Here is an 18,902-nt window from a genome sequence, read left to right on the forward strand (position 1 = left end):
ATGACGTTAAATATGCTAAATTTTCCCATTTCTCTTACATTTCTTGCCCATTTTTTTTCCTTTTGGGGTAGGGTTGAAAATTTAAACTTTTCCATGATGATCTATAAAAATTCCACTTTTTTCAAGGGTGGAGGGGTCGGTTAGTCAAGACGAGAATTCATCGAAATCGTTCCCCCCGATAAGCTTTCCAGCTAAAATTGTCTAGTATGCCTTGCCAGGTTAAATTGCTCTACCACGATCTGGTGAAAGCCAGATCAAAATTGCTTTGCATCTCTGTGGGTTTTCATCAAGAAAGTAGCCATTTTCTTATTATGGACCCTCGTCGTCCGGAACATGATGTCGTGTGTGGGTGATGTATCTCAAAACATTCTACACAATTTATTGCCAATGGGAGTCATCCCATTACGCAGCGCAGTCTCCTACTGAGCCTGTACAAAACAGAGTTTTTGACAGTGGAGCCCATTGAAACAGGTATCCTTAATGTCAGTGGTAGCGACTTGCTGAGAGCTAAACGACTTAAGTATCTCTGACCTAGATGAACTGCACTATGAAATTGCTTTACCGCCCATCACCGTAATTCGGATGAATTAGTGACCGAAATTCCAATGACCGCACTGTCGTTCGCTCTCTATGGTTCTGACAGTTGAAAGAGAGGCTTCTTCGATGGTATAGTTATGTATTTTGCATGTCGTGTGTGAGAACTTTCTAGCCAAGATTGATCTCGAAGTTGATAAGAAAAGTCTAAAGGGCCTTCGAAACAACGATGGTTTCATACGTTAAGTCCGCCATCCACGTACAGTTTTGCCTGTCAGTTACGCCTGAAGAGTCCGCATTTGGTCGTAACGTCTGTTTTGACCGTTTAGCGGCCGGTAATCGAACGAAAATTGATTCTGTCAACCGGCCAGACTTTTTTTTAAGTTGTAAGCGATGATTTTATATTTATTTAGGTTGTAGACGAGAATTTTCTGGGCATCCTAATCCCTGGTGAGCATTTTTGGTAAATACTTATACTTAAAAATATCTAAAATTCTCAACTCAACACCTTTCACGTCCAGAGTTGAACTAATGATGTTGCGGCTTGCCGGTACGTGGATGGTGCATTCAGTTCAACTGGTGAGCGGGTGCATTCCGGGCTCTTCCGGTGTAACCCACAGGCCGAACTGTACGTGGATGTCGGGCTTTAGATGGTGATCTGAGACCCTTCCGAGTACACCCAGATCAAGTCTATGAGTGAGATAAATGGAGTAATCGATCCAAACGTGCCGAAACCTCGAAAGACATTAAAGAAGAGCAAACAGGTCTTATAATATTTTTATCTTATATCTTTTCAACAAGAAGAAGTTCACCATCTTGCAGTGCATTACCTGTTTTCGCATAGTTTTTTAAGTTTGTTGTGAAAATACTACATTTTCATACTTTTCTTTTTCTTCATTAAAAGTGGAGTGAAAAAAGAGAGATCAATTCGGTGTCGATGAGTAACTGGGTACTGGACGTATGGTCTACTACAAAAAAAAACAGCATTAGGCGGGTAAGAATTATTTGGCAGTCATTAGTGATTGTTTGTTTCGTTTACGGAATCAAATATATTGACTAATTCTACTGTTAAAATTAGCCAGTTAAAGGAAATGTTCTCTTTCATAATGTGTTGACTGTCGGTACTTGTTTAGAGACCATTACGGTGAAAAATCTTCAAAAGGTTGTTTTATTTTTCGGTAAGGATTTATTGCATTAAAAAAATGTCTAGTGGCCTTCCAAACATTGACTATAGGTTTATTCGATCAAATCAGCCTTGTTATTCTTTCGTCCTTTGTTCTTTGAATCATGCTCTAGTTTAGGTTTTGGAACATGCTCTAATTGAGGCATGAGTAAGATTCTCACGTACTATGTAGCCGATTTTTTCACATGGAAAACTTGTCCTTTGTTTTATCACATCTCATTTGGAACATTTTCTTCCTTTCTTCGAATTTTAGCTTGACGGCGCGGATGTGTTTTTTTTTGTAGGATTTGTTGTCTTCCAGGACGTAATCGGAGGCTTCTCGATATATTAGAATAGTGATTCAATAGAGGTAAGCGGAGAACCAAAAGCCGTAAAATTTCTTGGTTTAATCTTTGGCTACCAATAATTAGTAATTAGGAAATTACAAAGAAATTGGCAGTGGGCCCTGTGACTCAAATCAAGGATCTTTACCAAAGAAATCGTCAAATCGTCCATGCAAAAAAATAAATAATTGTTAAGCTATCTGGAGTTATGGGTCCGTATCGAAGTTTTAATAAAGATTGGGGAAGAGAATTGGGTGTTGGATATTTGGGGAAGCTTAAACTCTAAGCTATAGCCATAACCCTCAAAAGTCACGACCAGGTATTTGACCTCAAAACATTGCAATTCAGATAAATTTCAGATAATCTATTCAACCGTCATTTGTATCTAGTTTGAATGTAATGTAAAAAATTGCGTCATATCAATAATGATTTCACATATTGTATTTGCTATTTCTGAGATTATCCCCTTAAATATGTGCTTCTTTTGTGCATAACAATCTAAATTTGTGACTTTATACTCAAAAAGTATTATTATCCGCAAAATGCTAAATAAAAAGATAAACGCCAGAGTTTATATTAATCATTTTTTAGTAATTTCATAAACAATTCACGATATGTTTACCCTGGGGCGAGATGGCGTTAAGCGGTACCAAAATGAATAATGTTATTGTGCATGTAGGCATGCTAATGGCGTACATTTGTCACTCTATGCAGATGACACTAAATGTTTTACACAATGATATAATGAGGAACTTGATTTTATATTCATAAGTGTAATATTGAAATTGGAATCGTAAAGTTGAGTCCATAAAGTTATCATTGATGGGGGAGGGAGTTGTTCTAATTAGTGTTTTAGGTTCAAAGTGGAGATCATTGAAATGTCCATGCATTCGCACCTGGACAGATTTTATTTTTGATTCGCCTCTTATAGATACATACCTATATCAAATATGCTGCATGGATTCAAATTGAAATCTAGATTGGATGGCATATCCCCTCAGGCGTAAGCTACCACACTAAAATCTTTTTACTTCAATCATGCTTTTCATTTCACACCTTTTCTATCATAAAATGAACCGTACGCCAAATTTGCTAATACTTCAGGATTTACTCGATTGTATTCCATTCCTTTTCTCATTAAATATTGTACCCTTTTAAGGTTTTGTGGGGGGCTTGGCTCGTCGTGATCGGTTTCGGCGTTTTATTTTATCATGATGCAATCGCGAGTCGTATCAAGCCACGGTTGTTTCGGCCGGGCTTTTGGTCGCTTACCGTTAACTTCGTTGTTCCGACCAATATTGGCAAGTGAATTCTCGTTAGCGCGAATTACGTGACCATACCATCGAAAACGCCTCACTCGCAGTTTTTCTACGATCGGTGCAACCCCATATCGATCGCGAATATCCTCATTTCGGACGTGATCAAAACGTGTCACGCCATCAGTTCAATGCGATATCTTCGTCTCAAATTACCCCAAGAAACCTTTCATTGTCTTTTATAGTCGGGTCCTTGGATGGTTCACATAAACACAGGATTTCAAAAATCGCCCCTAATTGAGATGAAGCGCTCTGAGAAGTGTTCTCTCAATATATCCATTGATGCTCTTGGAATGTGTGGTCGTCTTGCACCGACTTGTTGGAATTAAATGTCAAACTCATCTAGCCGTGGGAAAAAGTCCTGTAACATTTGTTGTTGAGGATGCAGGGAGTCCTGAATCCGCACCCACTTGATGACCAACTGGACCACTTGGGAAGCAACTGACTTCCTCTCTTGTGCTCCACGGACGTTTCGTTTTGAGTTAAACACCCAAGTTAAAAAAAAAACAAAAGGTTAGCTGACGGTCTCGTCCAGGGCAAAGGCAACTCATGTCTGGTCCCAATTCATGGTCATTGCGATTTCATTTTCCTCAAAGCACTAGAGACCAATAATTCCAGCTAAGGACATTGTACCTCATATTGTGACTTTAAGGTTAATGCAAACGCTCAGTAGTGCATGTTTTGTTTGTTGACGGATCGCACAAATGGGAATGGGCTTCATCACTACAACCCCTAGCGCCCTCAGGAGCGACTTCGAGGGGAACATTACCCGTGTTCATTCGAGAATTGAAGTCACATACAGAAAGGTCCTGTAAAATCGCCAAATTGTAAGGATGAAAATGAAGATCATCATGGAGAATTCTCCTCACAGAGCCATCGAAAAGTCCAATAGCAGAGGTATGTTTCTACACAGGATGCCGTGGTGGTCGCAACATTGAAGCTCTCACTGCCTTAATTTTCTTAGGTGATCTTCGTTGCAGTTTTTTTGAACTTTGTAATCCATGTACTAATTGATTTCCGGTCCGGAACAGGGGCCATGCTGGCTAAATTGTGATTGCGAAAGGCGCTCTGGATTGCGATCACAGATCTGCTTGAAAAGTTAGTCTCAATGGCAAAAGTAAAATCCACACTCTTTCAACGCATGATCGTTATTGAATTGTGTTGAGACAAAACTTTAGTCCCATTCTCGAACGAGACCCCTAGCGCTATGACAATCAACAAACTGAAAGGCGCGCATTCAACAATAGGCACTTTGCATCACCAAGGGATAGCCTTTTCAAACTCTAATGGTATCTAATCTATGGATATTATAAATTGTTTCTTATTTTACCCTCTAATCTAATGTTAGCTCGCCAACCTATTTTTTTTATAATTGTCTATATTTGTATAAGAATGAACCATACGCACCAGACCTGTCCTGTCCTCCGTATTAGTTACGCTTCGATACCTCTGAATACCAAATGTGATAAGTTTCGGCTATTTTCACGTTTCATACTAATTAACACTTGATAATACTTTTTCCAAACAATGCTTGTATTGTTATAGACCGTGTCATGCTTTATCACAAATTCAACATTTTATGCGGAGCAATTCCCAAAACGAGTATGAACTAATAACGACGATAAATGACTGAGAAAATACCGATGTGGTGCAATATTGAAATTTATTATTAGAAATCAGTATTTGATATGGCGTTGTCAAATGATTCCTTGTAATATATATTAAATCTTAGGAAAATATTGCTTTAGTGAAGCTCTGGTTTTGTGTATCTCATTTGCATATGCAAATATTAGTAATCTACTTCGATTCTCGGTCTGATAGAATGGTCACGTTTCATTACATGCAGATTTCAGCCTAATCGTCCAAGTCTTCACACTTTCGCTTTATTTGGGTCTATAAAGTTGCCCTTTGTGTTTCAATGGCATCGCTTCATGGAATAAGTCAAATAATATAATTCTGTCATCTTTGAATACGTCATTAAAATATGCTCTACTAGAAAGCTACATCTTCAAAGTTTATCGTTCAACTAGTCGTATTTTTTTAAGTGATTCTGATTAAAAAAGACGGCATGTGATTTAATCCAGGGTAGAGGTACTCATCAGGCACTGCCACAATTCTGCCCTGGGAGCTGCGTGATCAAAAGTGCTTTCAAGCTGTTATTTGCCCCTTATATATGTAGATCCACAAACACGACATGGGTTTCGTCCTGAATACGATTCGATTTAAGGCCGAAGTCGGCCAAAGCAGAGCTATATTTTTGTTTAAGAATTGAGAGGTCCTAAGGGTACATTCACTTGTTGCCGGACCAGAGGGACACTTTTTTTTGCTTCGTGGACTCCTTTTTCTGTTTCATGGACTGCTTTTTTTGCTTCATGGACTAATGAATCATCATCAACGGCGCAACAACGATATCCGGTCTAGGTGTGCCTTAGTAAGGAACTCCAGACACCCGGTTTTGCGTTGAGGTCTACCAATTCGATATCCCTAAAAGCTGTCTGCCTTCCTGATCTACGCCATCGCTCCATCTCAGGGAGGATTTGCTTCGTTTTCTTTTTCTATCATAGATCTTGCCTTTAATCTTACCAATTTTGTCGCGATACCGAATTCTCCAAATGTCCAAGTATGATACAGGGAGCGCACGTGCCGTGAGAAAATGCGCAAATCGTTATTCCGTTGTCGTTGACGAGTTCATCGTTGTAAAGTCCTTCCTGTCGGAGACTCCTTCTGTAGCTTCGTAATGTCGGACCAAATGGAGAGTAACTTATTCTCACGTCTTTTTGGCCCACGGATCCCTCGTTTGGGGCCTAGCTTAGACTCAAACTATTGGCGGTTTCAATTGGATATAATTCGCGCCCTTGGTATGTTTTTACAAATATATAAAGGAGCGTTTTCCATCTTCCACTCACGGTCACGCTGCTCCCAGGGCAGAGGTGAGGCAGCGTCTGACGAGTTGACTCTGCCCTGGACGAAACCGTTTGTCCTATACTTTTTATACATTCTTGAGTTGTGAAAGGCACCCAAGGGTGGAATATTTACTGTCATTCTCGATATATTATTTTCGGTCTTTGTCATGTTGACCACTTCAGTTCAAGTTTCCTTTTCAGGCGATTGAAATCCCAGACAAAGCCGATGTTTACTTATTACTGGCCTGAGCGCTCACCAATGTTCTAACTTGTTCAGAGCTGTCTTTGACTTAGAAAATTTACGGAATATGGTAGTGGTACCTTTTTTGATCAATAAACTGAAAATTTGACTTCACAATCTGTTTGGGTTTCTCGTAAGCTCAATCTGTAAATGGAAGCCATGGAGTCATGAGTGTCACTTATACGTCGCACCTGTCACTTATTCGTCCCATAATTATCGCTAAGCTTCATATTGTATCTGTTCTTGCAGTGTTTTTAGCGATTAAATTATTTGAAATAATTAGACGGTTTTTGCTTTTTCGCTACTATTTTTTTTTTATTTGCATATATGTACCGATTTTTTGGAAGCGACTTATTCCCTTTATCAGTGCTACACGTCTGCAGCATTCTTCATGGATGGACTAAATAAAATTAAATTAGGGTCTTTGTTCTTCAAAATTGTTAAACCTTAAATACTGTCTTGAAGACAAATCGGCCAGAATTCCATATTGGAATTAGTTCCTACGTTCCATTGTGGAATTCAGGGCAGATATATACAGGTAGACGAGCACATGCACAACTATCGGGACTCGAAGCTAGGGAAACGCGATAAAGAGCCTGAAATTAAACCCACTCACTACACCGTTGAAACTGCAATAGCTTCAGGAAAATAAATTTCCACAAACAAAATTATTTCTATAAAATAATAAAAATATCCCCTTAAGTTTTACCTGCATGCTTTCATGATCAAATATGCAAAGAACCAACTTTAACTCTCATATAATCCCACAAGTGATTGTCGTCATCGATATGGTCATGTTTGAATTATGCAACCTGGAAAAATGGAAATTCTATCTGCTGGGCACACACTTTCTCGTTTAGGTGAACATTTCCATTTGAATCTGATATCGCGATACTATCACACCGTTTTGCCTAATAGCTGCAAGTACAAAAAGCAAACACCGGCATAATCAACAGAATAAAAAACGATGCTCGCTATGCACTCGGTATTTATTTGTTGAAATTACTTTTTCAACGGTGTTGCGTGTAATTGAGCGAGTTATCGAGTTCATTTTTGAATGGTAGACATAGATAGCATGGCAGTGTTCCGTTTCTGCCAATTATTCTGCGGAATATAATGAATAGAATGTGATTCTATCAAGCTCCGTACAACAGACTGGCTCCAGGGTGAATTTTCATCTCTTTATGGTGACAACATGATTTTAACAAGTTATGGATGGCTTAGTTTCGTTTTGCCCTGCAAAAAGATAGTAGATGGCAGAAGTTTTTGAGGTTGTTCTCAATATCAATAGTATCAAATCCGTAAATTGTATTCTAATCTCAATGGATTGCCTCACATTTGAGTTGGAATGCATGTGTCGTTAAAATATTTCCTTCCTTTCCTTCCCCTTTAACATGTCAAACCTCAAATTCTTCGAAAATGGAAGTCAGGCATTGTTTCTCCCGGAATCTAGTCAAAGCGGGCACATCATTCTGGTAACAAAATCTTTTCTCTTTTCAATGAGATGGGGTTTAGCGGTGACAGGGATTGTCCAGAACAAAGTATCTCCTGATATTTATTATTTTACAAAAAAAGTATTAATCCAAGGGCATTGGCTAGTGGACGGAAGAGGGTGCCCCTGGTAAGACTAGGAAACGCATATCATCTATGCTACAGAGTACAACAGAAAATACATCACTTTGACTTATTACAACTTTGTAAACAATAGTAACATTAGTGGGCAGAACATCGAAGCTGTCTATTAATTTGTATTACTAGGAGGCGTGGTTTGTGCTGACGGTGGCACCGAACTGGATGTTGCCCCATGCAGCGCTAGATTCGCTTTCGGCTTTTACGCCTTGTTGAAAATGCAGTTATCTCAAGACAAGATCAAGCTGAAATTGTTCTGTGTTAGTGTTTTTTCTAGGTTGTATTGTATATGGGAGTAGCACATGTAAAATGACCCCCATTAGTACTCAAAAGCTTCAAGCCTTTGCCAACACCTGTCTGTGTCGTACTATCGAGTACACTGGCCTGTTGATTATACGCTGGCCTGACATTATTACAAGTGGAGAACTCGTCGCGCATGCCTGACACTCATACACATTTCGATCGGAAAGCGGAAGTGGCATCACACATTAAGGAGGGGCGACAATTGCATTGCCGGTTATGCTATGCAGTGGAATCCACTCTCCCAAGATGGCCGACGAGTGGGTCGCGTCAAGGGTATTTGGTGCAGAATAGTAGAGCAGGCGTGGAGGCGTTTGGGGGTGCTGAAATGCATTTCAAGTAATTGGACCTCACCAAGACGTAAATGGCATCCATATGGTATATGTATATTGTAATAGTACGATTCTCTTCAAACTTTCCAATGTTATGTCCTGTATTGTCTTTTAGGTTTTTGTAATCCAATTATGAAGTTAAGGACGGTCCGGTCATGTGAAATTCGACAATATTTTAGTACACTGTTATTAATCTAATTTGAAGAGATATAAGGTATAAGTTATAGTATATTTTGAGGCCCAGATTTATAGACGCATTATCATGGTTGTTTTTCAATTCTTTCTTTGGGCAGTTTTCGAAGATGAGTCCGGCCTCAGCTTAAGTTTGTAATTTTTGACCTCACACTCTCCTACCTTGGAACTGATGTCAAATCTGAAACTTGCTTTGTGAAGAACTAAGACTTTTGACACCTTGCACGGCTATATTCGCTTATCTGGGAGCTCCGAAGAATGCCTTTAACTTTCTGCGTTCAACAAATTAATTTAATATATCGGTTTTCACCAGATTTTCAGTTACGTCGTGGTTATTTCCAGCCAATTCGATACTGTTCATTCTTGGCTCGACTTTTCTTGCCAAATAATAGTATTTCCAAAGTCAAAGTCAAAAAAATTCAATTAGGTAGAGTCAAGGATGCTCAATTCCTAAATCAACTTTTTTTTGGAAAAAAAAAATATTGCAATCCGTCTCCTCAAAAAGTAATTGTGCATGTCTTTCCATCAGACGCATTACAATACAGCTCCATCCATGGACAATAATGAAAGTCATGCATTTCATGCTGAGAGCATCTTAAATGTTATATTTATATCATTAAGAATATATGCAGAAAAGATCATTCGAAGTATGGATCGTATTACGTCAAACTCAGTTTCAATTAAAAGGCATACGGAGAGCTATTTACAGACTCAAGTACGAATATTCTCCACAAGCTAAGTGGTCGCCTTGTAGTTTATCTGAAAATGGACGTATAATTGGTGCTTGTAACAACTAAATGAATTCCACGAGGCAAATAGAACTAAGTGCAGTTGGGAACAAATAAAAAGTGTCTAGACTTCTTTTGACTTTTATATTTACTTTTTTTTTATATTTGCATTAATACCTGCAATTTCCTGTAAATAAATTTATCTAATGGTGAAAGCAAATAAGAAAATCAACTCTGCAATGGTTTCTTTAATAGTGATGCTTAAATTACGAGTCTCTTTGTCAGTCCAAGGACACGTCACATGTCGGCTTTCTGTCACTGATATTATTTTTTGGTAGTTGCTCTTCCTCCTCTTGCTTTGAATTGAAGATATCCAAGAGCTTAATGAAGGATACATTCTCCTCAAACACGTCCACATACATCTAAGTAGTATTTTCTTGGGCCGTGAAAGCTTACTTCTGTAAAATGCGGTCTGCAACTAAAGACACCATTCTGTATCAAACGTTATCCTAAGTAGATCTTTTCTGTTCTGGTAGCTACCTATTCTTTTTATTCGACCAGGAAAGGGGAATCTCCAAACAATAATCTCGCGGCCTTAGGACTTCCACTTTGCTTTAGAATTTCACTGAGGAGAGGAAGAGGAGAAGTTGATACAAGTTTAATATAGCTCAAATTTGTCTTAAAGAGCGCCTCGGAAAAAGAAGTTATCTATGCCCGAACTAAATTTACATGAAATTTCTACAGTTCCTATCTACAAACGAGTCCACACTTTCTGGAAGTTCATCGGTGGGATCACTACTGGAAATTGCACATTACCGCTGGCGAACAATTTATCGGGTTGCATCCAAAGCAGGTGATCCATTTTCCCTCAAGCCCGTAATCTAGCAGTGCTGCACTCCCTAAATTTCCAGTACCGCAACTTGTCCACACGCTGTCTCTCACGTTTAGTTGACCATATTGGTAGAAATAGCACAACAGAGAACTGAACATCGAAGTCGATGAAAAACAATCAAAAGGCCGGTCGAAACAACGAAGGCCTGATACGCTAGATGGTGATCTGAAAGTCTCGTGACTGCATTCAGATAAGGCTTTTGACAGAGCAAAATGGCGCAACCGAACACGGTGAGCTGACCCCACTTGTGAACGAGACAGAATCTAAAGGAAAAGAAGAGAAATACAAGAGATAATATCGTTTCAGTCAGAAAGGCGGAAACGAAACCGGGACCACTTTGCTTTTTCGTTTTGAAGTTTATATTAGATGTACGCCTGTTGTTCACAACAAAGGCACTTTCAACGTTTCTGGGTAAACGATGTTGTGGTAGAAAGGAGGAAGGTTCTCTTTGACATCAAAAGCCATATCTCAAGAAGTGAACTAAAAATAAAAACCGAGCCAAACAAAACACTTCCTAGAGGGTCAAGTTAAAAAGCAAAAGCAGGTATTGGTTTTGACATTGGTTCCAAAGGGGAGGACTAATAACTGTGTATTATTATATTTTGAAAATTTAATACGAAGTTCATCCTAGATCCGTAAAATGCAATAATATAGATTTTAATGTTAAGCACCATACGGGAAAGTCCCTTTCGCATTCAATTACTACTCCTCACGAGATAAAATGTCAGTACTACATCGAAATGGAATTTTTGATACCTGAAGCGCCGAGCATGCATGTCCGGTTTTCGAATTGTTATCTAAATATTTCACAAAAAAAAAATGAAATCAACCTAAAGAGGAACTGTTACGATTACCGCCACCGTTCCAATTGTTTCTACATCCTTATTATATCTAGTGTATTGTTACAAACAAACCTTGATGTACAAACAAAAACATAATGTTTCAAAACTATAATAATAGTATTTACCATCACCTTTAGTCCTGAGAAAGCTTTGAGAAGATTGGGTCAGCCATCTACAGCGTTACATCGCACTGCTCGTTTTAAGGCTTTTTTAAGCAAGTCGATATTTTGGTGTCAATTTCAGGATTTCGTGTCTTCTATAACTGATCATAATTTGTAGCCCAATGCATTAAGGTCTGAACTAGCAGGAGGCCAATTTTCTGCAGATATAAAATTGGGGATGTTATTTTTGGACCAGGTTTGCTTTCGATGCAAAATTATTTTTGAAAAGGGATTTACTGAGAGATTTAATAAGGTTTCCAAAATATCTGCTTGGTATACTGCTGCCGGTGTTTTCACGTGGTTATCGCAGAAATGGATCCTCTTGGCCGTCGTAGCTAATACCCCAAATACCAAAACCATCACTGAGGCAGGGGTCCTTGTTGAACTCTTGGTAATAGTTTTAGTAGTTGGTACTACTTCTTTTGACGGTCGCACATGAGGTCTGTCATTCTTGCTGCCGGTGTACTCTTCCAAAAGCCTTTTGTATTTTACTACTGTATTTTTGGTTAAACCTTCCTTATGTCTTTTGTAGGTTATTAGTCTTCGTTGAACATGCGAGACATTGAATTTTCCGATATTCCCATTTCACGGGGTATGATTTTTCATTTACGTATTTTTTTACAATGCGAGCTCTTTCCGACCTTTCACGGCCTTTCACATCACCAGTGTCATCAAATAGTTTTATAGCACGATAAACAAACATACTGCTTATGCCGAAGGGCTTCAATGTTTTGAATATCGCAATTTTTTCCATCTCGCATTTATGTGGCGTTATTACCACAATTCTATTTTCTTCATCAGCCCAATCCATTGCGAAACAGAAGAAACCGGACTGACTGGCATAAGCCTAACTGTCAAAATCTGACAGCTACAAAATCCAAACAAATTTAGAGGTATTTATATTTGTAACAATGGGCCGGTTTAATGTAGCTGTGGACAACGGAAGGGGTTAATCATTTTCCCTGCTTCCTTTCTCCTCAAATTGTTCCTTAAATTTCAACTTTTCCCAAATGGCGCCCAAAGTGGGCTCCGAGTTTATGATCGGAAGAATTTTATGCTTCATCGATCGGGTACGGATCTGCTTTCATGGTTGGTAATAATCAACAACGAATTCAGGTGCTATTAGACATTCTTCTCTAACAGTGTTCTTGATTGATATCACCTCTAATAGGCCTTTGCTAGAAGACTTAAACCGAAACAGAGTTAGCCATTACGAATGGTAAAAAACGTCAAGAGTACATCAAAGCCTATTTGGGATAGACGTTGTAGTTACGTAGCTTATTTAACATCTCCCCTATCCTCCGTATGAGAGGAAAGGTAATTATATGTCGACTACGGAGAGATATCGGTTCGCAACCACTCTCCTGATAATTCAGGGGCTCTGTAATGAAGGTTGTTTCCTCATTGAAATTTCTGTTTTTTCTCAGAAATATTTTAAAATTTCATTGAACTTTAAAAGGTTGACATTTTTCGCTCCTGCTAAAGCTAACCTGACAAATTTAACATCTTATAAAGACTAGGCTATAACCTCTGCATAAAGTACAATCTTAAAATTGACGACGACGCAATTCATGTCTCTATTCAAAACGAGAATTTCAATAGTAGTTACGTGATTTGGAATAATTTGGTGAAATTTCTTTGCAACAATGAAGCGCGTTTGAGCATAGCGACTCGGTTGACACACATTCGGTTCTTCAAGCACACCTTACCTCTTTTCTGTGCAAATACTTTCCTGCGCAACTATATAATATCATGCAACCTTAAGTGCCACAGAGCAGAGCCATAAATTCTTATGCTTATAATTTCAAATTGTTGATGCAAGTAATCGAGCAACAGGTTGTGGTGGTAACCATACATAGCCCTCGTCTTCTGACCATTCGTCTGGCTCCAACTGGAGCTTAAGCCGGTGCTCCCAGCAGTCAGTACGTGTGGATTCTAGGGCTTCGGCCTTATATTTCTTAGACTATTGGCACCGGGCACGCTATAGACCTTCATCAACCAACATATGGCCGGTTTAGATTGTTGATACTTCAAGTACTCATTGCAGAGAGCCCGGCCAGGTTGCCGTTTGTTATGCTAAAAGACGCGTTTTTTCTGCCTGTGTGTTGCCGGCATTCAGTCATATATTCTCCGGTTCGTCGCGCAAAATTTCCATCATGTACCCACAGTCTTGGAGTTGATACTCGTTTTTTGGAAAAAAGAAAAGTTTTGTGAATTGCCTTAAAAATTGATACTAATGCGCTCTCGGTTCAAGATTTTGTTAGTCCAGCAACAGTGAAGATTCGTTCGCTCTTTTCATTTGGCGGAGATTTTCAGATATTCGTGCAGGTTCTGTTCTAATGCAGGCGCTCAAATCCACTTTTAAATAGTGATGAGTTTTCAGTTCTTTCTACTATTTCTCAACAAATACTGCCAAGATTTTTGTAGCATGCTTTGCCGAATTATTAGTGTCAATACGTCACCATAAAAGCTAGGTTACGACTTATGTTCGGGTGGTTTTTCGGGGTTTCTGACGCTTTTCTCTCGGTTGATACATCCACGGTCCGTAGTTTCGTTTTGCCGTTTTGCAACGAGTTATTGTAATTGGCCACATGTTTTGCAGTAATTCAGAAGGTGATTATTACCGCATCGTATCGACACAGAAGGTTCTTTCAGAGGTGAGTGGAGGAGTAGCAGATATTGAAAAAGTGTATCTACGTTGTCTTGGAGTAAAAGTGGCGCTTAAATATTTATAATTTGCTCTAAGATGGAGCAGAACGACTTACGGGTATACCAGGCGGTCTAAAGATTGTTGCTTATTAGAAATTCAGATTCGTACGGAGGCGTCGTTAGTATGGGGCCATTGTCTGACCTTCGAATATTCAAGCTGCAATTTTTTTCTATTTTTGAACTGGCTTCCTGATTTTGAAACCAGAACCACATTCTCTAGCAGTCATTTCAATGAAACAATATTTATGAAAATGTTGTGAATTCCATTTTATGATACTATCATTTGATTAACTAGCTTTTGTCTACCTGTGTAGTTTTCTGGAAAGGCAAAACTATATCTACCTTATTTTCGAGTAGACAGATAAACGTCATAGCTGCATGCAAGCCGTATTTTCTTCGCATTATTTTTTCTGAGTTTACTCTCAAAATTTTCTAAATTTTTTTCTCTGCATAAGTGTGAATAAAAGAAGTACCTATGTTGGCCTTCGTGAACGAATGGTATCAGATAAAGTGCTGAGCTCTAAAAGCAGAGCGAATTTGATTCAGAAGATTCGCGTGTTTGATCTACATCTGCGGCAGAATAAGAAACTTGAATGCTTAAATTTCTCCGTAGAGAGTTCTCACTGGAAGAGGGACTTTTCTTACAGCATATGCGATCGTTTCTTCTTCAAGTCGTTATTGTATCGCTGCAGATGTTTTACCTTTGATTGTTTTCAATTTTGAATGCAATCGATATGGATTTACATCGTGTGCATCCAATAAAACTGTCACTTTCTTTTCTAACAGGCGCACTTTTCACTTCTCGGCCAAGGAATGCTGGTGTTCAGACTGCTCCTTAATTTTTAAAATCGGAGCTTTTTTCTTATAGTTATTACGGTCTTTTGTACGTTAAATCTCCAACACGTTGTTTGGGATTTTTTTTCAATCGTTTCGGTTGTAGAAAGTAACTGGCTGCCCAAAACGTTCAGTGTCGCTAACCAGATGTGTAACTAAAATTAATAAAACACTTTTTTACTACTCAAGTTGAAGGTGCGGAGTTTCCATATTATTTATAGAACTTCTCCTTTATTTGAATGACGATTTATTATGGTCTAAATTGAGTGAAAGGTAGGGGATGACACTATCATTTTTGTTTAAGTTTGAACCTAACAAACAAAACATGGGAGATGCAAATCCTTAATGGATAGATGTCATCAATTTATCTTAGTTTCATCAATAGTAGTTGCCGCCCGAAAGATCTTTCAGCAGGGTAGATTTTTGAGCTTTCAGTTATAGTTTCCTTGGTGTTCGAAGCCTTAATTATATCAGTCTCTTTCTTTTGCTTCAGTTATAGCTCACGTGTAACTAGTGATCTTTTTGCTACCCTGACTAACTCCGTCGTTAGTATTTTGATCTGTGTACTAGTAAACTCACATCCCTATCATTTCTAGGCAGAAATCTAATAAGATCTTCAGTAAGTGTTCGTTGTTTTTGTCTATTTTTCTAAAAGTCCTTTCAACCTCCCAATTCTTTCAATCGAGTGCGAAGTTTAAGGTAGGAGTCAAGAGTGGCATAAGAAACGAAAGTTATATAGTGTCGATGTGCGCTGTCGTGTGGAACACTATCCACTCTTTTTTAAGGTTTTGTGTAGAACAAAACCTTATTAAAATCGAATCACTGTCTGTCCGTCTGTCATACGCACTTTTCTACGAAACGGCTACCGAAATTGGTATTAGTTTTGAAATTTGTTGGAAAGGTTGGTGGGTTGGGGGGTTGGGGGGTTGAAAGTGATAATTTCTTGAGCGGACCCATTCTCAGAAACTACCCAACCGAAAAATCTGAAAAAAATCAAGAGGCTGCTAGCTTCCGGTTTCTCGACTTGTTTGTATCTGTTGTAGGTTAAGTTCTTTACATTTGCTGATAATATTAAACTCCGAGTGTGAAGGGTATGAGATTGACTATTATCAATACAGTGTTTTCCATCAAATTATTTATTGAATTGCTTTCTAAAAAATTGACGGAAATAAAATTTGGAACTATGTGCACACGGAATGTCATGCGCTCATCGCTCCTGACATACGGAAACACAAAACCTTTTATACCTGAAGCGTCAAACTTCCGGTTTCCCGACTTGTTTCTTCTTTGCATTGTCCCTCAATTGACCCTATAAATTCATCAGATTTTTTTTCTGCATAAGTGCGGATAAAAGGAGTACGTTTGTTGGCGTTCCTGAACGTATGCCATCATATAGAATGCTGAGCTCTGAAAGCAGAAATGCGGTTGTAGAAATCAAACAATATGTCTTCGTTTTTATGCGATTTTTTTAGAAGATTTAGAAGATTCGCGTGTTTGATCTTTCTGCCACAGAATAAGCAACCAGAGATACCCACGAAAAAAGGGTTCACAAAATGAGTGTACGTAAAAATATTAATCAGCGTGATAGACGTGAATGCGTGAAGTTTTATCATATTAGGACGACAGGATGAAATATGCGTAAAATTTAACTCTGCGAACTAAAACTTCTCACTGGAACAGGGAATTCTCATTGAACCAATGTAGTCATTTCTTCTTCAAGTCTTAATTGAATCGCTGTGAAAGTTTAACTGTTGGTCGTTTTCCATTTTGAATGCGATCAATATTAAATTAAATCTTGTATATCCCATAAAACTGTCGCTTTGTTGGCTAGCAATCACTCCTTATAAGGAAAACTAGTGTTCAGAATGTTCCTTAATTTTCAAATCGGAGCGATTTTCATAGGGATGTACTTTAAATCTCCAACACGGTTAGTATTTTTTTCAATTGTATTGAATCTACACCCAGCTTATGTAACCAAAATTAGTAAAACATTTTTTAATACTAAAATTGAGGTGCCGAGTTTCCATTGTATTGTATTGTATGTTACGCATAAGCAAGTGATATCGTCTTTGCATCAATTCAGCAATACCATTGGCATCTGCTTCGACGAAAAAATAAGGCCGAATTAAAAGCCTTGCTAGATAACCTATAAATATCTGTCTGTCCTGCCTTTCCTAGTTACATGCAAAACTTCGGGTTGTGGTACTCCATACACATATGCCTATCAGTAACGGACATAGGCATTCCCAAGGTAAAGAAAATCAGTAAATTTCGAAATAGAGTGAAATGTATGGGATATCTCGCCAGCAGTGACGATACTGTACCACTTCTGCCTAAGTTTGAACCTATCGGATAAAGAAAGAAGGATAAAACCCATAGCGAATGGATGTTAACCATTTATCTTAGGTTAATAGTAGTTGGCGGCGGAACGAATTTTGTTTTTAGAAGGGTAGAATTTTCAGTTACAGTTTCCTTGGTGTTTCTACCGGGGCATAGTCGCTCATTAGGATGTTGATTATATTAGTCTACGTAAGGTTGGTAACCAAGATCATTTTTTTCCTGTCTTGCTTCAGTCGTAGCTCAACTTAACCATTCTTCTTTGCTACTCTGGTTGAATCACTCGTGTGTATTTAATCGGTATGGGTTAATTTTGCTAGTAAACTCATTTTCCAATCATTAGTGAAAATTTCTAGTTGTCATTCTATCAAGATCTTGAGTAAGTGTTCGCTGTTTTTTTCGAAAAACATGTGCCTGAAAATACTGTCCATTGTCTTTTATAGTTAGCCAAGAGTGGTCTAATTTTTGGCGCCTTCATAATAATAGAAACGATATTCAGGTGGGTTTCGATCAAACGATCAATTACTGTTTGGTCGCCTTGATTGCAAATACTGCTTGCTGTTTACACCACCCGGCTGGAATCGGTCTCTACGTACAATGAACTGAGTGATCCTCACCAGTAGCTGCTGGAGAAACTGAATTTTCGCTCATTGATGTATTTGCCTTGCAGAACGAATCGTACTGAGGCACTCTCTAATCGCGTCAAAGATCTTCTTGTCAAAGGTGTCGCACTGTCCTTGTGGTGGAGCGTTTTTTGCCAGGTTCACAATTTGCAAGTACATTTCCTTCAGCAGCATATTGCACCATACAATCGATCGAAGTCAACTCTCCGGTAACTCCATTATGATTTTAGCACACTGACTCGATTTGCAATTTTCAGAAGTCTAATATTTTTTGAGGGATTTGATGGATATTTTAGTTGCCTGAATTTGTACAGTGTTGACAGAAAAATCTCCGTGACTCCAGCCTGATTGTTGCTGATGTTCTTGGAGTATAGTTTTCGAGCCAACTATTGCTATTGGTTGTCGTTGGTTATCCGTTCACGATTGTCACTATTGTCTGTTATGTTGTCCGGGAGAGTTTAAGTTCACAACGAGGCACTAGTGCATTGTGGCCAATATCAAAGTCTTCTAATATATCTGTGGTAATAAAAGTACAAAATTTCGTTCCCTTCATATGTAGGTTTGAGTTTTGAAGCAACGAGTAGCTTGCACATGACTTGCCCTGTCGTTAGGAACTTTCTTATGACTTCCCTCCCTTGCGAATCTGAAGGACACCTAATTATCTTTTGAAGGCAGCTGGGCTCTATGTATTTAAAAGGACCTATATCCTGTTATCGTAGCCTCATATTGTGTCTGATGCGTTAAATAAAATAGTTCCTATTATATCTCCTTGTGACTTCCATGGGGTAACTCTGCTGCTTTTATCGCACATTCCTCGGTTTTC

General features: G+C 38.6%; 1 protein-coding gene across 23 annotated transcripts in view; it reads left to right on the forward strand.

Moving 5' to 3' along the window:
• LOC119658683 (TLD domain-containing protein 2) overlaps nucleotides 1-18,902 on the forward strand; it is a 357,611-nt gene that overhangs the window by 327,812 nt on the left and 10,897 nt on the right. Inside the window, exon 1 of one of the 23 annotated variants that reach the window (XM_038066263.1) lies at nucleotides 13,524-14,233. The exons of the other annotated variants lie outside the window; for them this stretch is intronic. Within the exon in view, the coding sequence (XP_037922191.1) occupies nucleotides 14,168-14,233 (66 nt within the window). The 5' untranslated portion in view covers nucleotides 13,524-14,167. Of the gene's footprint in view, nucleotides 1-13,523; nucleotides 14,234-18,902 lie in introns of those variants that run through there. 23 annotated transcript variants of the gene reach the window in all.

The sequence above is a fragment of the Hermetia illucens genome, chromosome 6 (assembly GCF_905115235.1).
Source record: "Hermetia illucens chromosome 6, iHerIll2.2.curated.20191125, whole genome shotgun sequence".
NCBI classification, from domain to species: domain Eukaryota; kingdom Metazoa; phylum Arthropoda; class Insecta; order Diptera; family Stratiomyidae; genus Hermetia; species Hermetia illucens.